We start from the raw sequence: 9685 nt of genomic DNA, 5'->3' as shown, positions 1-9685 counted from the left end.
GAATAGCTGGGATTACAGGCGTGCACCACCACACCCAGCTAATTTTTGTATCTTTAGTAGAGGCGAGGTTTCACTGTGTTGGCCAGGCTGGTCTCTAACTCCTGACCTGAGGTGGTCCGCCCACCTCGGCCTCCCAAAGTGCTGGGATTACAGGCATGAGGCACCACAATTGGCCGCCTTACTTCTTTCCATTTGTATCTGTATCTATATTTCTCTCTATATCTCTCTTTATATGTGTACATACTCTCTGTGTATGTTTAGAAAGATATAAAATTTGTTCAGGTTAGTATGTGTACTTAACCCAATTTGGTATCCTTCCTCTCCTCAAAACTTGTGTCAGGGGTGGGTACTATTTGTCTTTTTACTGATTATAAATTACTTGAAACTTGGATAGTACATTGTATTCTCACAGTATTGATTCATTGATAGGTTAGCATCTGTGTGATGAAGGACAGACCTTGATTCTCATTTGAAAAGTGCTTGGTACACAGCAGTTGCTGAAGTGTTTATTGAATGAATTAATTGCCAGGAATTATTTATTACCAAGTAGAAATTTATAACAAGCTGTTTAAAGAGTATAGCTTATATAAATGACCAGATCTGACTCCCTACAACCCATTTTTAAAGCTCTAGTCATTTCCTTGGTTTCTTTTAGTATTCTTTTTCTTTAATTGTATAAATAGCACGTGCTCATTGTTGAAAATTTAGAAGTTGAAAAAAAGAAAAAAAATTATAATCCCACCAGCTAAAAATAAGTTTAAAGTTATTTATATGCTTTCAGATTTTATTTCATGTAAGCATACCTATTTTTCCCTACTTTTGTAAGGAAATGATTTCATGCTTAGAAAGATATATGCCTGTAATCATATATGTGTATGTTTCCTCCTAAAAGCTGAGTTTGTACATCCTGTTTCTCTGTTTAGTGCTGCTGAAAATAGTGTCTTCACTTGCTGTCTCCATTCCTCTCTTCCCATTCTGTCTTAAAACACACTAATCGTACGCTCATCTCACTGTCTGCAGCTCCTCTCAGTTTTTGATGTCCTCTTTGCTAAATCCAGAAGTCAGTTCTTGGCTCTCGTTTTTCCTTACCTATCAGAAACTTTGAAACCATTTTTAGTTTCCTCACTCTTGACTTGTAGTTATCTTCCTCCTTTACTGCTAGGCCTTCTCAGCCTCCATTACTGATTCCTCTCTGTTTCTATGTCACTAAGTGTAGCAGTCTTTAGGGAACACTCCTTGGACTTCTAATTTTTAAACCATCTCATTCAGTCTCATGGCTTTAAAATGCTGTCTGTCCACTAATGACTCACAAATGTTAAGTCTGATGTTAAGTCACACATTCTCCACTTGGATATTTAAGACATTTCAAACTAAATATATCCGAAATCATTCTCCTCGTATCTGTTATTCACAACAAATAAACAGCTGTTCCTTTCCTAAGTCATTAAACAGCAATTTGACAGTTTAGGCCAGAAACCTTGAAGTCATTTGCACAGTTTGGGTTCTCTTGAAAGCAGAGTGAGATAAAGATTAGCAAGCTATACCTTTATTAAAGAGTGCTCTTAGCATAAACAACTCCAGAAAGAAAGGGAAGGATAAGTTAGGCTTCAGTGCAGTCCTACCAAAAGCCTCAAGCCAATCTCACAATAACCTCTAAGCAAGGATGACCATTGTGGTTATCCCAAGTTGGGGCAAGGGGTCATAGGATTAAATGACATCACCCAGGAAGTGAGTATATATAAGAAGTCCAAGGACTGAACCCTAGAGAACTACAGTGTTTCTATCCCATGTCAACCAGTCAGTAGATACAGGCTGCCCTGCAAAGTGGGATGAGCTTGACTTCCTTTAGGCAAAGCAATTCCTAAAGTGTCTGACAGCTGGGACCTATCAGCCAGCCACAGCCCCAGTGTCTGGGGAGTAAGTCCTTCACTCCTGATGCGGGATCTGGTGAACACATAACAGTGTCCTCAACATCATTCTTAATTTTTCTTTTACTTATATCCCAAATTCAATCCATCAAGCAAATGTTAGTTCTGTTTTCAGTATGCATCCAGAATCTAACCGTTTTTATCACCTGCTCTGCTACCACCTTAGTTCATACCATCATCATATATTGTCTGGATTATTGTTATGTTTTCTGAACTGGTCTGCTGCTTGCACCTTTCTATTGTCTACATGGCAGTTAGATTAAATCGAAGTTAGATTGTTACTCCAGTGCTCTGGCTTCTTCTCCCACTTAAAATTCTAAATTCCTTCCATTGTTTACAAGGCCCTCCACAATCTGGTTCCCATTACATCTTGAATCCTCCTCTTCTCCTTGTTCACACCTCTCCAGGAGCATTGAAACCTTTCAGTCCTCTCTTGGCTCTCAGTGAAATCTGAGTATGAAACACTTTATAAAACCAGGTACAATTCCCAGCCTCTCTTGGCTTGCCTGTCTGCTAGTGTGACATACTCCCCACTTCATCAGTTCCTCCCCATTCTCTGTTGGCTAGTGTAAAAGGCTAAACAATGTCTGCCATATCAACATAAATGACTTGATCAAGGTTATCCAATGAGAAAAGTACTACAGAGCTTAGAAAAAGTTCAAGCATTTTGCTTCTACCAATCTCTTTTGTTCTTCCTGTTATATCTTGGTGTAGAAAAATTAATCTGTTTTAAAGTGAAAAAAAGTTAACATTTTTAAAGACTTCCTATTGGTCAAAATTTCTTGAAGTTTCTTTGTTTGGTGCTTCCCCCAGCCCATAATTTTGAGTTGACTTCTAGTAAAATGCATTACTCTCACTGCAGCTACACGATGAGATTGAGTCATGCCACCTCATACGTGGAACTAATGATTTCTTGCTCTTTCTTTCTTATACAGAGCTTTTCATTCTACTATAAAGGAGGATTTGAACAGAAAATGAGTAGGCGAGAAGCTGGTCTTATTTTAGGTGTAAGGTAGGTGTGCAGCATAAGTATTGTTTTGTTCTGTGGCCAAGCTTATCTTTAAAAAAGAGAAAACGTTACAATAAGGTTATACTTAACATTTAAAATTATGAGTAGGCGGCAGAGGAAAAAATACCAAATTTTTACATTTTAAAGCCTCAAATCTAGAAGTATCCCACTCCCTAAAAAAAAAACAAAACAAAAAAAACAGGCAAAGTTGTGAAGTACCTTTATTCTTTAACAAGGATCTATAATTGAATACTAATGTTTCAGTTAATCAAAATATCCCTTTTTGTGACATTCTCTCTGGACTCAGTTTTATAATTTGATATGTATCGTTTTTTAAAATTATAATGCAGGATATGTTTCATAGTTCTTTTCTGCTTCTGCATTGTGACATCAAGCATATTTATTGTGCTTGTTTCACCTTGGTATCCTTTTATTGTCTAACTTTGGACAATATGAGAGAAAATTAATGATATGTGATTGCTGTGTGATATCATTTAACATTTAATGTGAAGAATATTTTCCCCTACGATATTCATTTGTTTATCGTATATTCCCTTAGAGCCTACTCTCAAGTTTTTGTGGGAATTGGTTACAGTATGTCATGTACAACAAATCTTCTGATGATATAATCAACACAATTAAGCAAATTAGATAATAAAGTCCTATATTGACAAAACATTTTTGATATCTTGTAAATTTTTTAAAATTTAAAGATTTTTTTAAAAAGCCAAAACATTTTATTATTTTTTATGACCTAGCAGAAAAAACGAAAGAGTTGGGAGGAGCCCAGTTTAGCTTGGTGCTTTATTTAAGAGATCTCATCTAAGAAGAGATGAGATCTCTCCTTACCAGACAATAGAAAATAGGAAATCATTTTAAGCATGAAAGTCAGATTAGGAAGTTAGCTATACTGCCAACTATTTCTTGCTTAATATCATTCAGAATGGCATTGTTATTTTTCCTGAACTTTTATCGGCCTCCCAAAATACCCTGTTAATGATCTTAAAATCTGAGTATGAAACACTTTATAAAACCAAGTACAAAGGTTTTTGAGGATATCCTTTAATATTATGCAGGGCACTTATGTTGTTAGGACAGACAGAAATTGCCTATATTTTTACATTCTCTTAAGATATGTTTATAAAATTTTATCCCATAGAACTGAAAGCTGTATAAAATTCACTTGGAAGATTCAGTGATTAAGAGCACAGACTCAGGCCGGGCGCGGTGGCTCAAGCCTGTAATCCCAGCACTTTGGGAGGCCGAGACGGGCGGATCACGAGGTCATGAGATCGAGACCATCCTGGCTAACACGGTGAAACCCCGTCTCTACTAAAAATACAAAAACTAGCCGGGCGAGGTGGCGGGCGCCTGTAGTCCCAGCTACTCGGGAGGCTGAGGCAGGAGAATGGCATAAAACCCGGGAGGCGGAGCTTGCAGTGAGCTGAGATCCGGCCACTGCACTCCAGTCAGGGCAACAGAGCGAGACTCCGCCTCAAAAAAAAAAAAAAAAAGAGCACAGACTCTGATGATATCAAGTAGATCTGGGTGCAAATACCAGTTTACCACCTGCTAAATGGGTGACCCCAGTTTCATCATCTGAAAAATAGAGATAATAGGTTAGTTTTAACTGCATGAGGTTGCCGTGAAGATTAAATTATATAATATATGTGAACTTCTTTTTTTGGAAGTTTGTTTTTTTCTTTTTTAAACTTTTAGGTTCAGAGTTACATATACAGGTTTATTATAAAGATAAACTCGTGTCATGGGTTTGTTGTATAGATTATTTTGTCACCCGAGTACTAAGCCTAGTACCCAATAGTTATTTTTTCTGCTCCTCTCTCACCTCCTACCCTCCACCCTCAGGTAAGCCTCAGTGTCTTTTTCCCCTCTTACCATTTAGCTCCCACATATAAGTGAGAACATGTGATATTTGGTTTTCTGTGTCTGCATTAGTCTGCTGAGAATAATGGCCTCCAGTTCACCCATGTTCCTGCAGAGCCCATGATCTCATTATTTTTTGTGGCTGCATGGTGTGTATGTACCACATTTTCTTTATCCTGTCTACCACTGATGGGCATTTAGCCTGACCCTTATCTTTGCTATTGTAAATAGTGCCACAGTGAACATGTGTCTGCAACACATGGTACTTACTAACTACTCGATAAATGTCAGCCAAGCAAAGCAGATTCTTCCCCTGATTCTGTCGCTTAGGCATTGCCCTGTATGATCTTGGTCAAGCATTTTTGTTTTGTTTTGTTTTTAGCTTTTCTATACTTTGACTTCTTCCTTTTTGAATTGAGATTAGTAATATTCTGCCTTGTTGGAACAATAAAAGAGTGATATGATGATACCTTTGTATATAATACCTACCAAATACCAGGTGCTGAAAAAAATTTAGCTCCTTTTTCTTTCCATGTCTGTCACGAATGCAGAAGCTAGACATTTGCCCCCTAACACATTAAGTGGAACGGTAAATAAAACTTATCTGCTTTCATCCAGCCCTTTCTTTTCAGTCAGGCAATGTTGATTATGACAAGATGATTTAAGATGCGAGTATATTGCTATGGTTCCATTTTCTTGAGAATGGAATCCTTGATTCTCAGCTATGTAGACTCTATAACAGGCAGGTGAAGGTGAAACGGAGCTGATCCTTTGGATAACCTATTTTCAAAATGCTCTGTGTGTACTAGATGATTCCGTACATTCTGACATATTACATATAATGAGAATTGTTTATTGAAATACATATTTGAGTCTTTGCCTTATGTTTTTCCTTGCAAGAGAGTAGTGTCCTGCACTATAACTGATGTCTATAACAAAAAGCCTGAATTATTTTACAAAGCTGCCCAGGAAAATTGTTTTTATACCTGGTATAGTAAGTCCTCACTTAATATCACCCATGGGTTCTTGTAAACTGCGACTTAAAACAAAATGACTATAATGAAACCAATTTTTTTTTCATCAATGTTATAAAGAAAGGATGTTGAAGGAAATGACATTATTCAGGGACCTGCCATACATTATTTTGCTTAAAATCACAGTTTTTAAGAACCTATCAACAACATTGTGTATTGTCTGAAATGATGCACATTTATGTTTTTCTTTTTCCGAGACTGAGTCTTGCTCTGTCGCCCAGGCTGGGGTGTAGTGGCACGATGTCCGCTCACTGCAAGCTCCGTCTCCCGGGTTCACGCCATTCTCCTGCCTCAGCCTCCCAAGTAGCTGGGACTACAGGCGCCTGCCACTGCGCCCAGCTAATTTTTTGTATTTTTAGTAGAGACAGGGTTTCACAATGTTAGCAGGATGGTCTCCATCTCCTGACCTTGTGATCCACCAGCCTCGGCCTCCCGAAGTGCTGGGATTACAGGCATAAGCCACTACGCCCAGCACATTTATGATTTCTAAGCTTTCTAAAAACTTTTGTGGAACTCTGTTTATATAAACTATATTAGTCCATTCTCACACTGTTATGAAGAAATACCCAAGACTGCGTAATTTATAAGGAAAAAGAGGTTTAATAGACTCCAGTTCCACATAGCTGGGGAGGCCTCACTTATGGCAGAAGGCAAGGAGGAGCAAAGGCATATCTTACATAGTGGCAGCAGGCAAGAGAGCATGTGCAGGGGAATTGCCCTTTATAAAATCATCAGATCTCGTGTGACTTAGTCACTATCATGAGAACAGCACAGGAAAAACCAGCCGCTGTCATTCGGTTACCTCCCACCGGTTCCCCTCCCATGACATGCAGGGATTATCAGAGTTATAATTCAAGATGAGATTTGGGTGGAGACAGAGCCAAACCATATCACTATATGTTGCTTAAAAGCTCAGTAGTGAAAAAAAAAAAGACAAAACGAAAACTGCTCCATTTGCCACAAGGTCCAAGAACACCACTCCACATATCCCCACTGCCAGCCAGGTGCATTCTAGGGAGCCGTTTGAAATCTCTGGTCTGGGTAACATCATATTTAAAGTTAAATTTTCAGCTTCATAGTGAAGTTGTGTATACTGGAAGTATATCATCATACCTACATCTAATTTTTATACTAAACTTAAAAACTAGGCGTCTCTCATGTTGTTTAATCTTTACAGCAACAAGCATGTATTAATATTAAAATGTATTAAGGTCCAAGAGACTTAATATAATAACTAAAAGGAAATAAACACTGCCAGCAAAGCAGAATAGATCTCATTTCCAGAGCTCACCATTAGGAGTCTGATCATTATTATCTTTTTTTTTTTTTTTTTTGAGACGGAGTCTCGCTCTGTCGAGTGCAGTGGCCGGATCTCAGTGGCTGGAGTGCAGTGGCCGGATCTCAGCTCACTGCAAGCTCCGCCTCCCGGGTTTACGCCATTCTCCCGCCTCAGCCTCCCCAGTAGCTGGGACTACAGGCGCCCACCACCTCGCCCGGCTAGTTTTTTGTATTTTTTTTTTTTAGTAGAGACGGAGTTTCACCGTGTTAGCCAGGATGGTCTCGATCTCCTGACCTCGTGATCCACCCGTCTCGGCCTCCCAAAGTGCTGGGATTACAGGCTTGAACCACCGCGCCCGGCCTGATCATTATTATCTTAAAGGCAGAGTGTTTTGAATGCCATACTTGTGCATATGAACTTTCCTTCCTTGTGTTTACTTTAGTTCAGTGGTTGGTGTACCTCAGTATGCATAATACTTTATGGAATTTTATGTACAAAACCATGTGGACTGATTTTCATAGCATTGTACTTGATTATCAAGGAAATTTGACAGATGTGTGTGTTATGTATATGAAATTTGGGTTTTACTGAACTTTGATCTTCATTATTTAGAGGGCCACATGGTGATGAGCTTTATGAAATGAGGTTTTTAAAGCTCCCCCTTTTTTACTGTAAAATTATTTGCATAGTAATCCTTTATAATATTAGTATTTTACTAATATGGAGTATTTGTTCTTTTAAGGAGTTTACCTTTTATAGTCATTTTTGGAAGGTGATGTAAAATGCATTAATAAGCACCTGCATTATATGCAATCCTAAGTTCTGTTTTAAGAAACAAATCATAGCTTCAGCCCTAAAGTTATTTAGAATCTACGTAACGCAATATGCCAAATACATACAGAACAGCTGGAAAACATGAGTAATAAAGGCAAAACGTGCTACAGAGCGCCTGTGTAGCAAAAAAAAAAGGGAGGTGATAAATGTAGATTAGCCACAGAACTTGAAATCATTCAACTGTAATATTTCAATGTAATATGGTTTTTGTTTCTTAATAGGCAGTTAAACAGTATAGTGTTCATACATCTGGCATGATGTTTAACAGTTACTTTCTCAAAATTCAGTAGTCTTTTAACCAGACAATGTTTAATTGTCTATCTGGGAGATACCCACAAGCCAAAAAGTAAGTTTAGAATGCTGCCTGAAAGACATAGGTAAAGGAATACTCTTAAGTCCTTCTAGGAAAATATTTAATTCATTTTACTCATGGAAGACTATGTTATGTGCTTACTCAGCAGTTCATAGTGCATTTTAATGTGCTTGGTGATCTGTCACTTACCCACGGATTAGAGGTAGCAAGTAACTAGCAAGGAACTTCCAAAGACTAGAACAATAGCAGAATCAAGGATTGACCAGTGATAGCATGGGGGAGGCACTGTTCAAAATGGAACTTAAACAAATAACATTCTAGGTCTATTTAGTAGGAGGACAAGCAAACATCTGCAGACCTTGAGAGTTTAATCGGTGGTAATGACAATGCTGCGAGCCATCCAAGAAATGTTAAATCAGGTTATTCATACTTTATTTTCCAAACACAGGAGATATCTAATACATTCTCATAAGCATCCTTTACTTTCATGTGTGCTAGGTTATGTTAATCTTTTTACTTGTATTATCTAATTTATCTTTAAAATAAACCTGGGAGGTAGTAGGTTTTATTACATGTATGCTACATTTGAGAAAATTGCAACTGAGTTTAAGCAAGACAAACTTTCACAGCTAATAAATAGTAGAATCTGTACATGCTTTTAACTATTATGTTGTGGTTCATCCATGCAAATTAAATTATTTTGAGCTTTACAATAATTGCCCTGTGCTTTAAGTCAACTATTATTATCCCCATTTGAGACTCAGAAAAGTTAAGTAGCTTAAACAAGATAGTATAGCTATTAAGTAGCAGTAGTAGGATTTTGTTGTTGTTAGTGTTAGTTTTTTTTCCTTGCCTAGAAAATGTACTAATGAGCAACATTTCCAATACTGGATAAATTGGGTTCTACCCAAATAATTTTGGGATTATTTAATTATCTACTTTAATGTTTGTTTACTGCATAGGCTTTAACAGCCAAGCTTTTCCCATGGGTTTTTTTCCACAAAGCTAAACAACTGTGAGATATAAAGAGTTTTGAGATCCTTTGTAAAGATAAAAGATAACTATAATGAAGCACTTGCTACATTCCAGGTACTGTTTTAACACTTCGTAGGCATTAACTCATTTAATCCTTGTAGTTGCTCTAGCCCTGTTTTACAGTGAGGAAACTGAAGCACCAGGAGGATAAAAATTTGATCAAGTTTACCCAATCTTAAATATCAATGCTGGGATTAAAATCCAGCAGTGGGCCAGGCGTAGTGGCTCACACCTTTAATCCTAGCACTTTGGGAGGCCGGGTTGCGCAGATCACGAGGTCAGGAGTTGGAGACCAGCCTGGACAACATGATGAAACCCCATCTCTACTAAAATACACAAATTAGCCGGGTGGGGTGGTGCGCATCTGTA

General features: G+C 37.9%; 1 protein-coding gene across 1 annotated transcript in view; it reads left to right on the top strand.

Annotated features, from left to right (window-relative positions):
* The window catches only part of DNAJC15 (DnaJ (Hsp40) homolog, subfamily C, member 15), an 86196-nt gene that overhangs the window by 48328 nt on the left and 28183 nt on the right, over positions 1-9685 (top strand). Inside the window, exon 4 of the mRNA XM_011940339.1 lies at positions 2864-2940. Coding sequence (XP_011795729.1) covers positions 2864-2940 — 77 coding nt within the window. The remainder of the gene's footprint in view (positions 1-2863; positions 2941-9685) is intronic.

The sequence above is a fragment of the Colobus angolensis genome, unplaced genomic scaffold (assembly GCF_000951035.1).
Source record: "Colobus angolensis palliatus isolate OR3802 unplaced genomic scaffold, Cang.pa_1.0 Scaffold101, whole genome shotgun sequence".
In the NCBI taxonomy this organism is placed as follows: Eukaryota; Metazoa; Chordata; class Mammalia; order Primates; family Cercopithecidae; genus Colobus; species Colobus angolensis.
The sequence above is the reverse complement of the archived record's forward strand: the minus strand, read 5'-3'. Positions and strand labels throughout refer to the sequence as shown.